The 18,210-nt window shown below is 39.7% G+C and overlaps 1 protein-coding gene across 4 annotated transcripts in view; it reads left to right on the plus strand.

The window, feature by feature from the left end:
• The window catches only part of PPARGC1A (PPARG coactivator 1 alpha), a 372,938-nt gene that overhangs the window by 337,962 nt on the left and 16,766 nt on the right, over positions 1-18,210 (plus strand). For all 4 annotated transcript variants that reach the window (XM_055728102.1, XM_027799850.2, XM_005435266.3 and 1 more), the window contains 6 exons: positions 2,512-2,706; positions 3,658-3,780; positions 4,673-4,877; positions 8,957-9,002; positions 9,111-9,184; positions 17,039-17,951. In XM_055728102.1, the coding sequence (XP_055584077.1) occupies positions 2,512-2,706; positions 3,658-3,780; positions 4,673-4,877; positions 8,957-9,002; positions 9,111-9,184; positions 17,039-17,951 (1,556 nt within the window). The remainder of the gene's footprint in view (positions 1-2,511; positions 2,707-3,657; positions 3,781-4,672; positions 4,878-8,956; positions 9,003-9,110; positions 9,185-17,038; positions 17,952-18,210) is intronic.

Here is an 18,210-nt window from a genome sequence, read left to right on the forward strand (position 1 = left end):
ATCTAATAATTGTGTTTCTTTATAAACAGTAATTTAGGACAATTATGAGCAATAGCATAGTTAAACCTTTAAAAGGTTATCTAGCAATGTCATTTTCTTGACTAATGTGTTCCTGCTGCCATGTCGTTTGTGAATAGACATGTGTTAGCCAGCTAGTGTGCTTCATCTGTGGTGACTTTGATTTATTTGCTCTGTAAATTGGGACTGAAGCAATAATGGAAAGTGACATTAATTGTTTAACAGAGTCCTCTTTGTCACATCCTCTGCTTTCTCTGGGGTGTTTGAATGTTGAAACTTGTACAAAACTAATTGAAATTGCTGTGATGAGGACCGGTGTCCACTCAACTTTCTCTTCCTGAATGTCAGCGCACTTGAATGTCTGTTTAAAGCACAAGAGCTGAGCAGCTAACAGCAAATATCAGGGTTTCTTCTGGCATGCTATTATTAAAGAAGGCATTCCCCATTAGAAATACTAACACTTCCAGCTTTCTTGTCAGCTTTGTAAGCTGCAAGGCTCAGTGGTGCACCCTACCAGCTAGACCTGCTGGAAGAGTTCCTGGTATGTGGCTGGGGGTCAGGCAGCCAGACTCCACCATGACCACCCTGGGGCTGAGGGCTAGCTCTCGCCACTATTTATCCTAACACCCACAAGGGGCTTGAAATGCCATTTGAAAAAAAAGTTCGTGCTTTGTTACATTGCAAAGTGCTTTTTTTTTTGCCCAATAATGCTTTTTTGTACTTTTCTACAAGTGACCTGTAATTTTCCTGTTTTCCTCTCAATAACTGGCTGTGAAAAGCTGGATTTGGAGCATGGTTTTATTCATGATGTGGCTCCCCTCTGCTTATTTCTCTCCTCTGCACACTGAGTTATCATGGCACTGTGCGCGTGTCTGCTTGGTGTGGTGGAAATCACCAGGTACCAGAACTTAGACTCGTTTTCTCAGTGGCTAAGCCCCTTTTGGCCTTTTAAGTAAATGCTTCTCCTTAGCATTAGCTTTGCCTGAGTGTTTGTTTCTTGGGGATGATGCTGTAAGCACCAGAACAGTTTACGCTCTGCTGTAGCTTCCTAGCTCGCAGACAGTTTTTCTGTAAGAAGCTGTGAGGTGTGATTTGGCAGAGAGGCCTGGCAGGAGCAATTATCTGTGTGGTTTATGAGCATCTCTGTTCGAATTCTGGTAGGTAAAAGTTATTACTGAAAAAAGTCATGCTAAGGGGATGCCCAGATTCGCTTGGTTTTATGGTGTTTTGTGGGGTTTTTTTTGTGAGGTGTAACTGGCAGTGTTTTGTTGTTGACTCTTTAAACTTCTTTTTTGTTTGTTTGTTTGTCTTACTGGTGTATTCCTTGCTGGTTCCCTTCTAAATTGTGAGGTTTGAACTTAGCTGATATCTCTTCACAGTGTGAGCCTGCAGCGTGATGAGCCACTGTGAAGCTGGTGGAAAAACTCCAATTTGATATCCCTAGAATCAGTGAAGGGCTTTTCATTTACTTTAATAGCACTAGGATCAGCCTAGGAATCCTAGGTAATTGATCTGTCAAGATCAATTTCCAATCTTTCTGAAAAATAAATATAATGATTTTTACATAATTCTATTCCTCAGAACTCTCAGTACTCCAAAAAAATCTGTACCTTAATATACAGTAGGGACTATATTTCATTAAAAAATCGTAAGGCATTTAAATTTACTCAATTTGACAAAAAGAAGTCTTGTTGCTGAAATAAGATATCTAATATAAATTAACATTACAGCCACATCTGATTAGGAATTAATCTACTTTTTATAATTGCGGTTTGAATTAGATAAATGCGTATACAATAGTCGTGTTGAGCACTCAAACGACATAGCTCGAAAGGACAACTTCAAAGGCAATCTACCTAATACATTTATTTAAAAGAAACCCAAAGAGCCTGCCATTTACAGTATGAGTCCTGATGGCTAGTCTTACGCCAAAATGCTCAGGAATGAGGAGTTGTTCATTTGGGTTTGGAGCAAGGTTTTCCAGAAATATGGGAGGGAAACCCTTCCTTGCTTACAGCGGGCTGCGTAGGTGAGCAAGGTTTTCCAGATTTCACTGGTGATTCGTATTGCTCTTCTGATTAGCTGTCTTATTCTCTGAGTCTTGTAGTTTTGTCAGGTCAATTAGGTGGTGTTCAGTGTTGAAAAGGGAAAGAAAGAGACAGCCTGGTCTGACACCCTCATTAGGTGTCAGCATCTTAGGCACATCCTGTAATACAATTCCTATGTGATTACTTATCGTTGTTAACACTTGATTAAAAAAAAAATGTGGAAGAAAAGTAAACTAGAGCAATACGCTGCAAGTGCACAGAGATTTCACTGCAGAGAATCATGGATTGTTTTATTGCACTTGGGTACATCTGAGATTCTCTTGCAGGTTACTGTTTCAAGGGCTGCTGTAACTATGTTTGGACTGCTTTTTCGCATACAGAGGCATCATTTTGTTCCTTTTCTCTTCTTACCTGGTTCCACTTTTTGCTTTGTCCCCTCCCACAGAAGATAGATGAAGAGAGCGAGGCAAACTTGCTAGCCGTTCTCACTGAAACACTGGACAGCATCCCTGTGGATGAGGATGGATTGCCTTCATTTGATGCGCTGACAGATGGAGATGTGACCAACGAAAATGCCGCTAGCCCTTCCCCAGTGCCCGACGGCACCCCTCCAACTCAGGAGGCAGAAGAGCCGTCTCTAGTAAGAACCCTTCCTACTGTTTAACAGGAATTGGATGTGCCTCTGGCTACCCGCTGCATGGGTATGATGTAGTCACAGTAAGGTCTGGACTTTTCATTTAGACTAGAAAGGAAAACTAAGTAAAGAACTGAAAATTAAGTGGGGGGGAAAAACGCAACCAATAGGATGACTAATAAGCCGATTTATTAAAAAGTGTGTTGAAGAGATTGTTCTTGAGATTCTTGTGCTAGTGGATGACACTTTTGCTTATCGTTCCATACAAATAAGTCAGGGTAATGGTTTTAAATTCATATTTCATTTCTCAGGGCTCTTTTTGTAAGTATATTTAGATATCTGTCACTTTTGGTGATTATAAGAAAGGCCCATTGAGTGTGGTGGGATATGAGGCTAATTTTGTGCCTTTAACATTGACCAGTAAGCACCATCTTCGTGCTAATTAGGACAAGACTGAACCTTGGGTGAGGATGTGGGTGAAACCTTTTATGCATTTTTCTCAGTAAAACCATTCTAAGATGTGATTCTGTTTCTGCTGAAAGCCCCTTATCACTGGCTTCAACAGGAGCAGAGCCAGATACCCGCATCTTGACACTGTATCCATTAGTCTGTTAACTTTAACAGCTCTGTTTAGTTCAGAGGCCTCTTCTGTCAAACAGATCGCCACAAATTTCATGTCCCATGGATTCAGAAATCCAAGACCCCTGTCATTTCTGCTTGTCCTGCAGTATACTGCAGTAAAGGGAACAGAATACACTGCCAAGCCAGAAGAAAATGAAATCTGTTTGCTCTGGGGAGTATCGACCTCTTCTTTCTGTTTTATTGTACTTTTCTTGCTGAAATTGATGTAGCTAACTTTATGTAACTATGCAAAAATGTAGATAAGTCATTTTAATCCATAAAGATGCATAACTTTACTCTTTTCCTTCCACCTCCCTTCCCCTGGTATGTTTGTAGCTTAAGAAGCTCTTGCTGGCTCCAGCCAACACTCAGCTGAATTACAATGAATGCAGTGGTCTCAGCACACAGAACCATGCAAACACTAATCACAGGATCAGAACAAGCCCTGTGGTTGTTAAGGTACAAACTTCATCTTTGTAATAAGTAAAAAAAGAAAAATTGTAACAAGATCTTTTATGGTTTCAGCAACCAAGCAAGCAGTGGATCTGTATGTGTTGTGTTAATCTGCCTGCTATCTTGCAACTTTTTTTTTTTAAAAAACAGATTATAGACTGAGTTCAGAAAATCACCTGAGCTCCTTTATGCTCTGAATATTTAATTTGTGCTTTTTTCTTGGCAGAGTTCAGTTGCAGTCCCACCGTCTGTTGCTCTCGCTTACTTTATTGATACACAGAGTAGTAGGGGGTCCAATAAAATTTGCTGATGGGCTGGTGTTGTTTGTGAGTGACTCCAGGATGCAGGACTGTCATTTTACCAGCTGTCTGAGCTAAGAAAAATGACACTGGGTTCTTGGCAAAAGTTGTATATTAGCCATTAATTGGATAGAATGGGGGCTCTGGCATAATTCTGTTAGCAGACAGTATTAAACAATGTTTGTCTTGCCGTTCACTGTAACTGAAAACGGAGCGTTTAGGGGTACTTAAGAGAGTTGTGAATACTGGGCTCAAGCAATCAGCAGCAAATTAAGGTTTAAACCAGCTTATATTTCTGTTCACAGTAAAGGCGCTGTAGGGTCTTGTTAGTTACATGTTGCTGAGTGAGAACATTGAAATGTAGGAGAAATGAAATAAAAAGCTGCATAAATGTAATTTAGGAATTTTAAATGTAATTTTCTTTCCTTGTTCTGCAAACAATTATTCACAGCTCATAGATCTAGTACACTTAGACTGAACACTTCATTGAAAATCTCATCTCTTCAGAAAACCTGTATCCATTCTGATAAGGTTCAGCTCACTAATTTTAGCTTTATTTTGTTTTATTTTATTTTATTTTATTACACCCTGATTTTAAGGCTGAGAATTCATGGAGCAATAAAGCGAAGAGCATTTGTCAACAGCAAAAGCCTCAAAGACGTCCCTGCTCTGAACTTCTCAAGTATCTGACTACAAATGATGACCCTCCTCAGACCAAACCAGCAGAGAACAGGAACAGCAGCAAAGAGAAATGCACCTCCAAAAGGAAGCTCCATCTGCAGTCTCAGACAAATCATCTGCAAGGTAGGTGTGCGACCGCAGAACACAGCTTTGGTACCAGCAGTAACACAGGGAAGCTGAAATACTGCAGCTGTGATACCTTGATACCTCGTCTGTTCTGTGGATTACTGTTGTAAATCCAGCATCTTTTCTGTGTAGGGAGAATAATGAAGTTAGAATTAGTTAGCTAGATTTAGCTTTTTAAAAAATTTAATCCTGTCTCTGTTGCCCCAAGCCTCAGAAAAAGAATCTCGGGGAAAAAAATGTTTAACAAATTCCACATGTTAATATACCAAGCTAGCTGGAGATACTTACTCACAGAGTACTGTACCACTAAGAAATCATTATTCCCTTAAATAAGCTGGGCAGGCCAGTTCATTAGTGAGCTTCTTTCTTTTTTGCTAGCGTAAAACTGAAGGCATTGTTAACCTGCCACATAGTCCTTAAGAGACAATAAATAGTGCTCTCACTGCTACAGAGAAAGCAATAAATGTGTCATTCCTGTTAAAGCTGGGATGCTGGTTTGTAATTTTGTTTTGTAAATAGTTGAAAGTTTAGCTGCCATCCTGATCTTTCTCTCTCTTTTTAGATTCTTTATGGCCAAAACTAAACACTTGTGTTGACTTTTAGTATCCCCCAATGCATAAAGAACTGGTCTATATTACAAGTACCTTCTGTGACAGAAATGCAAGAGCTTAAAGCCCCCCCCCCCTCACTTTCTGTCCCTCTCTTCCCCTGCCTGTTTTTCCAACATAAAGGAAAGCTGTAAAAGCTTATGAGCCCAAAGGGAGCTTTTTTCAAAGTTCCTGTTACTTTAAAATACATCTATGTATGTACATTGGCCTGGCATCTAGCAGGCCAGGTGCCTATCTCAGTCACACATAGTGCGTATCCTGGATGGCTCTGCTTAAGTCAATGGAAGTTATCTGGCTGCAACAGAGATCAGGATGTGACCCTAAATGTGGTGTTCTGGTATTTTTGAAGCAACAACTGTAAACTGTATATGTGGTTTTTTTTTCTTTTCCACTCCCCCTTCCCTGCATTTTCAGCCCCCATCAGATCTAATTTTTCACTCTTCACTAGGAAGTATAAGCAAATTTAACAAAAATAATCTTCCCTTCCCACCGCTAAATACCCTTCTTGCTGCTATACATTCTGACATCCTAAGTATAGTTTTCCCCATTATGGTCTCAGAGTCTCTGAACAATGTCTCTTGTAAGAAAGAAATCCGGCTGCCCCTAGAGCTTCTTGGATGTCAGCTGCCACTCTTTCTGGATGGCTGGATGGCTTCAGCAGCCTGCTTCACAAAAAAAATCCAGATTGAATGTGCGCTTGTAAAACTTGGGTCTCTTACTGCAATGGTACTGATATGTAGACCTGCCAGAAGTTACAGGGGGCTTTATTAACACTGTTGGGTGTTAAGGTGATACATGATAAGGTATATCATGTATACATGCTGTATGCACATGCTTGTTCTATACAGACTTAGGTTCATTTGCACACACATAAATACAGATTATAAAATCTTCCTATTCGGATCAGAGCTGCATTTTGCCGCCAGCTGAGGCAATTGTGTAGATTCTGTGCAAAAAAGCAGGGCACAGAAGGAGAGGTTAGGAAAGTCCAAAGGGACGTAAAGCTAACTTACCAGTGTTTAGCAGATGACTGTGACTTCAGTGGTGTTGCAGTTGAAATTTCAGGCAGGGAGAAATTACTCTCTTCTTTAATTCCTGCAGTTTAATTTACAGACTTCTGAAATGTTTTTTCATCAAATTTGCCTCATACACCAATATATGACTTCAATATCAATGGATTTGCATATAATACAAATACAGGAATATAATGCTTTCAGCTTGGACAGTCAATTCATGCAGAATCAACCTTGCAGATTTAACTGATATTTGCAGACCTGCAGACATTTGTTCATACATTTAATAAGAAGTACAAGAAAATTGGCTCCATCTGTTTTAAAAAATAATCAGGATCTAATACTTTCTTTCAAAGTTAAGGAGAGCTCACAAAGGATTAGTCAAATGGTATTTTCCTTTAGGGTTACTGTTGCAAACATATTGCAAACCCATGGGACTGTCCATAAACCCATTCATGCCAAAGATCATCTGTGGTTTTGCACTGAAATTTGCCTGTGAGGAAACTTGGTTCTTTTGAACCTGAATGTTTTCAATTTACAGGGACAAGCAACTTCATGTGAACCCTTTTTAATAAGAAAAAAAACACACCACAGTAGACCTTAAAACTCTAATAAACAGGCACCATGGAAAATCATAGTGTCTTGGCTAAATATTTACACTTCCAATAGCTGTATGTGAGACAAAATCCTTCGCAGGAATACTGTTTGGTCAAGCCCTTGCCTAGCAATAAGAAAACTGATGGGTGTTTTGGTATGCGAATTTCTCAGTGGGAGAGCTCAGTGATATCTGCCTAAAATGAATACGTACGGGTGTGAGATAGCACCTTGGTTCTGTGCCCATGTCTGGCAGATTTGCAGTGTGCCTCAGTGCTTCAGAATTTTATATATACATTCTTATGTGGGACTATTCTGTGGGACTAATGAGAGCTAGAATGAGACTTTTTAGAGGCTTAAATAGCTCTTACACATTCAGCTTCCTTAGAAAGCCTAAATTGGTTAAGAGCATATAGATTTTTATCCTTAAAAAAAAAAAAACAAAAAAAAAAAAAGTGGAAGCCTCTGCATAAAATTTTATTCCAGAGCCTTACTGTAAGGTCCAGGGTCTTTTAAAGCCAGTTTTACCTCTAGGTAGCCACTGGCAAACAGTATACCTAGATATATGTATAATACACACAAAGATATGTCAGGTTACCTTTGGTCTCACCGCACCTGGTTTATGCGCAAATCAGCGGCAGTGCTGGATCAGACAAATAACCCTTTGAGGTGCATGTCCTCACTCCGACGGTGACTTCTGAGGAAGGTGAACCCGAGGTGAACACCTGAGCTTCCAATTCTAACTTTCATATGGAGAGGAGGCGAAACAATATGCAGCTCTTGAGAATTGAGTTAATTTTTTTTAAAAAGTAATATTACTTCGGTAATGCTCTAGAGCTTATAAAAGTAATCAATTTGCATATAAAATCCTTTAATGTTGATGGGAGCTCCAAGCCTGGAATGAATACGAAATATGCAGTAGTGACACTCTGGACAAAAGATCTGCAGTGCAGGAGTGTTCAAGGGGAACATTTTGTCTTAAGTAATTAATCTGCAGAAGAGATCCCCTGCTGTTGTTCTTGGTACAATGCTCTCTGCGTTTAAACATCAATCTAACTTCTGAAAAGTAAAATTTGCAAGTAATATTATTTTTAATTTTTAAACATTTTACTGGCAATTAAAAGAACCTTAGTTGTATTACAGTATCCTAGTTCTTGGCTTGCTTTGGGAAAAAGCAAGTTTGCGTGAATAAAAGCTACAAAGACTTGTAGTTTTATAGCTAGAGCTTTGTTTTTTGTGTATGTTGGGATTGTGGTGCTGAGAATTTCAACTCCATTTTTACCATCTGTGACTTTGTCCATGGCTTGTCATAGTTTACAGGATAATTTGCAGAAATTTGGACTATAACTGGTTGGACTGTGGCCTCGTAGAAACAACCTATTCTCAGTGCTACATATAAAATTGTATATTGTAGAAGTAAAATTAACTGAATATTCATAACGTTCTGTTACTTTGTAGTTACTCTGCTGCTTCTGTTTCCAAATAAAACGTGAACTGTAGTCTAAATTAACTCTAAGAGAAATAACATTTTCACAGAGAATCCTGTAGAGTTCTCCATTGATTTTGAACATGTACCAGTTTTCTGAAAGGTTCTTGGCATTTGGGTTGTATACTGTATTTCAGAGGTACAGTAATTGATGTAAATCATTGTTGAAATTTAGGTGCCCTTTTGGTACCAGTAATAAGGAATCAGGATGAGTCTCCTTATTTATCTATTGAAGATACACTGCAATGGCTATTGAACTATCAGAGCTCAGCCCTAACTGGCTAACATGGGGTTCCAGCACCAAAATAAAAAATGTTTTTAGTATATGTTATGCAGTGTTTAAATATTCTGTAATTGTTTTCTTTTCCCCTTTAGCCAAACCAACAAGTTTATCACTTCCATTGACGCCCGAGTCACCAAAGTAAGTACTAAAAAGTGCAAACATTTATAAAAGGGAGGGGGGTTCAATAGATTTTGGCTACAGCAACTCCATTTCAGCTTGTTTTTATAAATGTGCCCTGTCTTCCAGTGATCCCAAGGGTTCCCCATTTGAGAACAAGACTATTGAACAAACCTTAAGTGTGGAACTCTCTGGAACTGCAGGTGAGAAATGGGGAGTGCTGGTTCTTCCTTTAAGCATGGCTTGTGTGTGTGTTTGTTCATTTTAATATACCACATGTGCACCAAGGTCTCACAGAGGTCTCCAGCAGGTTAACTTCAGTGCAGTTTAGCATTGACTTTTTATCCAGTTACCTGAGAAGGAATGTGTTTGAAAATATGGCTCCAAACCTACACAAGAAAGCATAATTTCTGGGAAAATATGAATGAAACCATTTATCTGTTATACTTCCCCATTTCCCCACAGATTTGTGTACTGCTGAGCACCATCTTTCAAAGACAAACCCCACAGCACAGTGTAATAGATGTTACAGATGGAAAAGTTATGTCATCTAGTCTGTCTCCAGGCCGGTCTAGGGCTGTACGTGACTGCATGTTTCAGTGCTTTGTCAATTCTAGATTAATATGTCACAAATAACAGCTTTCTCCTCTACCACTGAAAAACTATTCCATAGCTTAGAGGTAATTTTTAAAATTGGTGTTCGTTTTATATTCTTGCTTTCTCTTTATTTCTTCTGTTAGCACACTTCACACAACCTCCCTTTATCCTCCTCCTCCTCCGTCCAGATCCCCGGTGGTTGTACCTTTTAAAGATTTGTAGATTTTTTTTATCAAGTGTTGGTTTAGTTCATGCATCACCCATTGCACTCATTTAATTTGTCTGCTCTTCTTTCCGCTAAAGTCAATTCCTTCAGACTCAGATCTGGTTTATTGCTTTCCTCTGAACTCTGTTTTGCCTCTGTTTTCCTGAAGTGTCCAGAACTGAGCACAAGAGCACACGTTGAGCTCCACCTGAGCTATTGCCAAGACTGTTTTCTTTCTCCATTGTGTAATACTGAAAAACAAGAGATGTACTTGGCATGTGTTTCTCTCGGGGTAACAGCGGATTGTAAATTATGTGATCTCTAGTGTTTTGGGGGGCATTGCAAAGTATGTCTTCCAGTACCATAAATCAGCTTGCCGCCCCTAAACCCAGTGGCAGCTTTACACAAGGGCATGCTCAAGTGTATGTACTTTGGACTTTCACCTCCCTACAACCATCATTTCACTTTTTTCAGAAACTTCTTCATTAGTTCAGCATTAAAACACGCACCCTTTTCTCTGACACACCCTGAAAACCTGCAATCTTTATAATTCTTCTCATGACAAAAGGATGCACCTTCCAATGCACCTGCTTGAAAAACCAGAACAAACACGGCAAAATTCAGTCTGTGCAGCAGGATAATCCTGTTCAGTGCCAGCAGGCCTGCAGCACGGAGAAGCCTCTTTTATCGTTACTGGAGAGCAGATCTGTATGAGGGTGCCCATTTGTAAGCACACTGGTAAGTCAGTGCTTAGTGCTGCCAACAGAAAGGGGTAGATGAGGTGACTACAGCAGAGTGGTACAAGCAGCCGTTGAAATCACTGAAGGGAACAGTGTTTTATCCCAGCCAGAAAGTCAGCAGCCTGCTCTTCCCATTAGCTGACTAGACAGAAACGGGTAGTCAGTCTGACCCCTGGATGGTCCTCTAGTGTTGCCTCCATAATGGCAACAGGAATGGCCTTGGTATTACCAAATTTATTCCACTCCATCAGCTGTGCACAGAGGACACAAAACAACTCTGTAGTTGTCTTAGGCAATATAACCAGGAGAACTAGTGCATTAAAAAATGCATCAGAAGCTGTGAAACAGCACAACTGGACAAATATGTGGACATGAACCTTCTACTATGAAATCATGATATTTTTCCTTCTGAAAGTAAGTAGAGTCTAGTTCTAGCTAGAAAATAAACTGATAATAATCAGGAAGAATAAGAGTTGGTGAAGCATGCGTGGCCAGGGAGTTGGGGCACTGTTACCAAGCAGCGTACATGATGGTGGATCTCGGACTTTATGTTGTACTTGCTCTGGTCTTCACAGTGCCTGGTGGGGAGGTTTCAGGGGATTGTATTTCATCACTTGGCGGCTGTATTAATCTCGGCCTTCACATACACGTAGATTTTATTTTTATTTTCATATATATATATAAATCTATAACAACATGACTGATTGTGCATGTCTTTTTAACTCATTTGTATTGTAGTAGTGTCTTGTGTCGTGAGTTTGTTTGTGCTGGAAGCAGGCAGGTACATAACAGAAACAACCTGGAGTACTGAAGAACTTACAGCATATGTGAGTAAATCATGGCAGAATCGGAACCCGCTTCAGTTAAAAAAAAAAAAAAAAAAAAGTGGGAAAAAAATAGTGGCAATAGTGATTAATAATACCTTGGAGTTCTTTAGTGAGACCCTGGCAACTCCAAATTATATCCAGATAACCACATTGCTCATTGTCCTTATATAGGGCAGCTTGCACTGTACAAGCACTATTTATTATAATTTAAATAGGAGTTGCCTTGATCTCACTGCTGAATTGAAAAGACCATTAGCAGTGCTGCTCGCACTATCGAAGCACAAAGTATTTTAATATAAATAGCAGCTCCCTTGATCTCTCTGCTGAAAACAACATTGGTTCCCTCACTGATGAATTAACTATAGAGCAGGAAAATAAATAAATAAATAAAAGCATTTCCCACATGAGCCATCAATCTTCGTCACACTCACATTTTGGATTCATGTATCTAAAGTCAAACTGAAACCATTCACTTGCCGATGCTGTATCTTGCTTTACAACGGATTTGTTAGTAGTTGTGATCGTAACTGTGTCCTCCCTAAAACTGTCAAAACATTGATTTGTCAAATTACAAGGAACAAATATTTATTTGGAAGTGTTTCCAAGCCACACAACACTTTGCCATGCACTTTAAGTAAGTGGCCTGTGATAGAGGGATAAGTCCATTGCTATCTAAAATCCCAACTCCTGCAGCTGATTTCTAGTGCTATTCTAGGAAAAATGGACCAGAACATCATGATATGGAGGGAGTCCTAGGTGATGATAACGTAGTGGATGAAATTTCTGTGTAAGGAGAGTCTCATTCTGTGTAAAAGGCTAGCAAGAGGTCCTTCTGCCTTTGTTTCCACAGCTAGCAGCATTACCAGCACCTTGCTAAGAGGCCATGGGCTTGGGTGTCTCTAATGTCTTCCAGGAACATGGGACGCTTCTGTGTCACTGGAAGGCCTCTTTCCTCTTCGTTACCAGTCAGGCTGAGGGGGCACCTGCAGGCACAGGCACTAGGAAGATAACTCACCCTCTGTAGGTGGCTGTTTCTCTTGGTGATTGAGGGCGCTTCAGTGATTGTCTTAGACTTTCTGCTGAACTTCTACATGCCAGAAATAAGATGGCATGGCTCCTAAATGTTTGAAATTCAGCACGCTCTGTTCTCTCGGTGTCTTTTTAAACCTTCACTCCTAAATAGCCAAAGCCATCATGTAAGCGCATGAAGTGAGTTTACACGCTTAAGGCTCAGTCAGTAACTGGAAGGTTATTTCCACCCTCTTATCTACAACTAACTTGGTAGAAAGTCTCTCATTTGCACATAGATCCCGGTAATTTACCTAAGTGTAAAACTCCTCACCGGTCTTTCTTGGGTTCAAAATTTGATTCCTCCAAAAAGATGACAGAAAAGGCTGTATGAACACGATCAGCTTGAATAATGATTTGGAATTCATGAGCATCCTTGAGGATACTTATACCCTGCTATTTGCCCACCTCTAGATCTGGGTTACCTCTTAGTTGTCAGAACTAATACTTAAAATCTGTGATGTAAGAACTTGTTTGACCTCAGAATGATTTCTGATAAAATGAGATGTGAGATGCAGAGAGTTGTCCAGAGGGAATACAATCTAGTAAATTATTTGATATTTTCAGGCGTCTGTGTTTATTCTCTGCAGCACTGACAACAGGATTAAACTGAATACTCAACAAGCCTGTAGTTGTTTATTATATGATGGCTATTTAATTTTATTATATTTTCCTGGCTTCTGCAATCTTGTGCCACACAAAAGCTCTTCTGATTCTTTTACTGAATTGAGCTCTTATCTTGTGTTCAGTGTTTTAAGTGGCCTTAAATAATGTTTCCCTTGACAATCCATTTTTAAACTTAAAAGGTATAAAAGAATTCATTTTCAATGCCTCTCAAAAGCCCAGTGTACATGTAGAAAGGTTCCAGAGCTGCGTTCCCCAAAAGGCACTAATTCTCAGCCCCCTCAAAGCACAGCAAATGTCATCAAACATTTAAATGCAAACGGTAACGGTAGAGTTTTAGGAAGATCTGTGTCTATGTAAAACAGCATTGCAAATCAGTCCTAAAAAGTCAAGATGTCACATTTTATGCAAAGGCACTCCCCTAATTTCTGCTTATCAATCTAGCTGAGCTAAATGAGTTACTAAGGGTTTGGGGTTTTTTTAGTGGAGTTCTGGAATGTATCAAAAGTAGTTTCACTCTCTCTTGAAAGAAGTCGCTCAGCCAAGGTGGCAGAGACGGCACACATGCAAACACCTCTTGTTGCACAGACATGGGGAGTGTGGTGCTGCTTCGGCAGCAGTGCTGGCAAATTGATGTACGCTATTTTGAAACCGAAGATCACTGAGTGAGTTCTTAGTATATAGACAGAGCAAGGCAAAGTGCAAACGTACCATTTACCGAAGCCATTCAATTAAAGAAAAGTCCCTACAAAGAAAATGGTTTTATAGCATGTCATGAAAAAATACTTGGCTTTTACTTTAAAAAGAAAAAAGACTGTTTAAGGGGAATGATTGCAGAGTATGTACCACTTCTAACAGATTTGCTGTGCAGAAGTACATAAGTGTGAGTGATGTAGAGGTACTTGTTTATTATAGAGCACATTTCAATGCAGTAATCATAAATATTGCTAAGGTTGTGCTCTGTTGAAATATGACCTACATACTCTTGATTGTTTGTGTTACGTGATTTGTCTGACACCCATTACATTCTGGGTAATGGCAGCCATTTGTTGCTGTGCACAGCAGGCTCTTTTGACAAAAGAAAATAGGCAGCAATAAAAAAGCTATAGTCTGAATTACATTCTGCACAGCGCTGCACTGCTGAGAGTTTGTGCAAGTGTGTTAACAATGCTCTGAACTGCCTCTTGTCAGCCTTCAGCCCGTAATGGCCATCTGTCCTTCCATAAATCTGTCAAAACCTGCTAAGTTCAAGAGAGAGCACAGAATATACCTTGTACTGTCAACGTTAAAATGTACACATTGGTGGAGAAACCAGCACGTATGAAATAATCCAATGGTTATAGATTACTGTAACGCTGTTGATGTGGGATCATGGCCCTCAGTGAAGATTACCAGGGATTAGTGTGAAGATGAGCATGTGTGCAGCCAACTGGTTTTCTCAAAGTTCATGGTTTGGAGATTGGTCATGGGACATGCTGAAGGTGGACTCCGCAGTGGTGACATGAATTCAAAACTTTGCTCCCTCCTCCATCCCCCGGTGGAGGTTTGTTCAAAAGTTAAATGAACATTTTCCAACTTTTATCTGTTTCTACTTGCCTGTGCACTTCCTGCTTCTGCTGAAAACCAGGAAAAAAGCCAAAATGCCACGAGGAAGCCCTTTCTTAGGCTGTCCCCAGCACAGTTCTGCCAGCAGAAGAAGTGCCAGTAAATTTAGCTCAGTCTGTACTTTTGCACGGGGGTTTTTTTGGTAGGTTTTTTTTTCCCCTCCTCTAAAGATTGTTGGACTCCTTCTCAGGCTTCTGGGAATCATTGTGCTCAGTGTTTAGCTTGCTTCCTGCTGGGGCTAGCTTGAAAAAAGTGGAAATGGAAACAGTATTTTATTTTGAATACTGGATTATCTCTGGGGGGGGTTTTGCCTGAAATTCTTAAATATGCATTTTTATTGTGGTGTGGTTGTATTTCTGGTACATTCTTTCATAACAACTACATCCAAAAAATCAGTAACTACCACCAAAGCTTCTCATGGGCTGTGTAATTTCTAGAGTAAAAGTGACAGTTACAAAATTTTTTATCTAGAAAACAGTCTTTGCTTACTGACATCTCTGCTGAATCTGAGCCTGAAGTTTTAGCCTGGAAATTATTACCACAGAATTTGAAGAGGGCTGTTCTCTTAATTTTGCCAAAAGTTCATTTGCTATTCAAAAATACTTGTTGGGGAGCAGGTAGATAAGGTGTGAAACACATACTGCTGACTCAAGTGAATTTTTGGGAAGGAAGAAAAGAATTGCAGACGCAAATTAAAGGAAATAGTTTAACAGTGATGACTTTGCGCAAAACATTTTCACTATTATTTTCAGATTTGAGGTAACTAGAGTAGGTATCATTATCTTTGCCTCAGTTTCCCTGACTTTTGTGGCATTAGGTAAAGTTTTCACATAGCCCCCTGTAGCTCATAACCATTTTTTCCAATCGTTCAGACAAAATCAAGCTTCTCTCTCATGTCAAGTATTCATGCCTTGGTACTCCTATCTTATTTTTTTCTGGAACAAATTCATTGCAGCTAATGCAATGGGACTCCCAGTCTCCATTTATGCTCCTTAGGGAGCACTATGCATTGATGGACACTTTTTGTTCTTTACAGCAAAACACTATAAAACATGTTCCATTTGCATTGATCTGCTGAGCTCTGTTGCATGGTTAAAAATACAAAACAAAACTCTGTAGTCATGTTTGAAATACACATTTCCTGTAAGTGTGTCTGCCCTCTCTTTTCATTCTTGCTATGGAAGTAATGGAAAGCTCATTGCTTGGACTAGAAGAAATCTGGGGCAGCATCAGGCTCTGGAGTGCTTAAGGAAAGTCTGGATTATCTAGGAGAGCTCCCTAATCTCCATCTAATTTATTAATTTTTAAGCATATATACTTATAAATTACACTGGGGTCAACTGAATGGAAACAAATTTTTCAAACATAGCATACTAAGTACCTTCCTGAAGAGTAATTATTTCCTGAACAGTGGCTGATGTTTGCTGTTACTGTGCCTGGATGTCCTGGGTTATCCTTTTGTAAAGTCTAAAGAAATTCTATGATTTCTACAGAAAATATTAAGAGTTATATTCTAACCTTATAAAAATAATTGGAAGATGCTGCTTCAGTTCCCCATGCTGGAATGGGCTGTAGTCCATCCAGCAATTTTGTCTCACCATAGTGATAGAATCTATTGCAGTTAAGTGAACAATTCTGGTAGTTAGTGTTAATCTTAGAATACTGTCTGTTTCGTTTTGACTCCCTGCTTCGTGACTCTCGCTAATACTTAGTACCAAATGCAGTGGTTCATTACAGTTGCAGTTGCCCTATTGTTCACTTGAGTTTCAGTTGCAGAAACACATTTCAGGCAAAATGTATTAGTTATGCTTACAAGAATGTATAATACATACATTAGCAATGGTTTACTAAGTTAATGAACTGTGGAGACAAAAAGTCATTGCAGTCGAGTTGTAGGGTTGCTGTACTTCCTTGCATTGAAGTTCTGCATCCTACCGAGGTTCCTTTGGTGGCACTCATTTATTTTTCTTGGGCTTGCTTTTATTCAGGTTTTTGTCTGCTAATTTCCTCGTGTTTTTGACGGTGCCAGACTTTTGATTTTTATATCAAAGTCTTTTTGATTTTTAACAAAAAAGTCTTTTGTTTTTTATCTCTTGATCTTTTCTATCAAAATCTACAGAGAGAGAGGCAGATGTCATGGAGGAAGGGGAGGGGCAGAAACGATGCTGAAGATTAATGGCAGTGCGTTAGTATTGTTGCTGTTGTTGTTACCAGACCTTCGGTGTCTTGCACCCTAAATACTCTTTATTCCTGATATTAGTAGTGTTAAATTGAAGTGACATAGAACGGGTCTTGCTTTGTATTTCTTTCAAAGAAGCACATGAGCTGCTTTTTATAAACGTTGTGTGTGTGCTTAAAAATACTCTGTTCCTCCTTTTTTTTTCCCCTTAGGCCTAACTCCACCTACGACCCCTCCTCATAAAGCCAACCAGGATAATCCTTTTAGGACTTCACCTAAGCCAAAGTCATCATGCAAGACTGTTGTACCACTTTCAAAAAAGCCCCGCTATAGTGAGTCTTACAGTTCTCAAGGAAATAACCCAATCAAGAAGGGTCCAGAACAGTCTGAGCTGTATGCACAGCTTAGCAAGACTACAGTACTGTCCAGTGGACATGAGGAAAGAAAGACAAAACGGCCCAGTTTGCGGCTGTTTGGTGACCATGACTACTGTCAATCTGTGAATTCAAAATCGGAAATACACATTAAAATATCCCAGGAACTTCAGGACTCCAGACAACTAGAATTTAAGGATTCTTCACCTGGGTGGCAGTGTCAGATTTGTTCTTCTTTAGAACAAGACCAGTATTTCAAGAAAGAGACTTTACAGACAAGTAAGCAGGGATCCCATGGTAATAACAGAAAACAGCTCCAAGACCAGGAAATTCGGGCTGAACTGAATAAGCATTTTGGTCACCCCAGCCAAGCTGTTTTTGATGAAGAAGCAGATAAGACCAGAGAACTAAGGGACAGTGATTACAGTAACGAACAATTCTCCAAACTACCTATGTTTATAAATTCAGGACTAGCAATGGATGGTCTCTTTGATGACAGTGAAGATGAAAGTGATAAACTATGCTACCCTTGGGATGGGACACAAGCCTATTCATTATTTGATGTATCGCCTTCTTGCTCTTCTTTTAACTCTCCATGCAGAGATTCAGTGTCTCCACCCAAATCCTTATTTTCTCAAAGATCCCAAAGGACACGCTCTAGATCAAGGTCCTTTCCTCAACGCAGGTCTTGTTCCCGTTCTCCATATTCCCGATCGAGATCAAGGTCGCCCTGTAGTAGATCCTCTTCAAGGTATGGTACAGCAAATTCATGTGTCATCGTCATGGTTAGTAAAACGGAAAACAGCAAAAACATGAAGCAGCTTAAAGGAAAGATAGAAAACCCCAAGAAATAACTTCATCCAGTACAACTCATTCCATTGCCCCTGAGCTGATTAACTCTGAAGGTTACGGGGTTGCAACAGAAACACTTGTTGCCGTTATCCTTTAAATTTGCCAAGCTTACACTTTCTGAGTCCAGTCAGGTCAGCCTGCAGCAGAGCAATTGGTGA

This window comes from Falco cherrug, chromosome 1, assembly GCF_023634085.1.
Source record: "Falco cherrug isolate bFalChe1 chromosome 1, bFalChe1.pri, whole genome shotgun sequence".
Classification (NCBI taxonomy): domain Eukaryota; kingdom Metazoa; phylum Chordata; class Aves; order Falconiformes; family Falconidae; genus Falco; species Falco cherrug.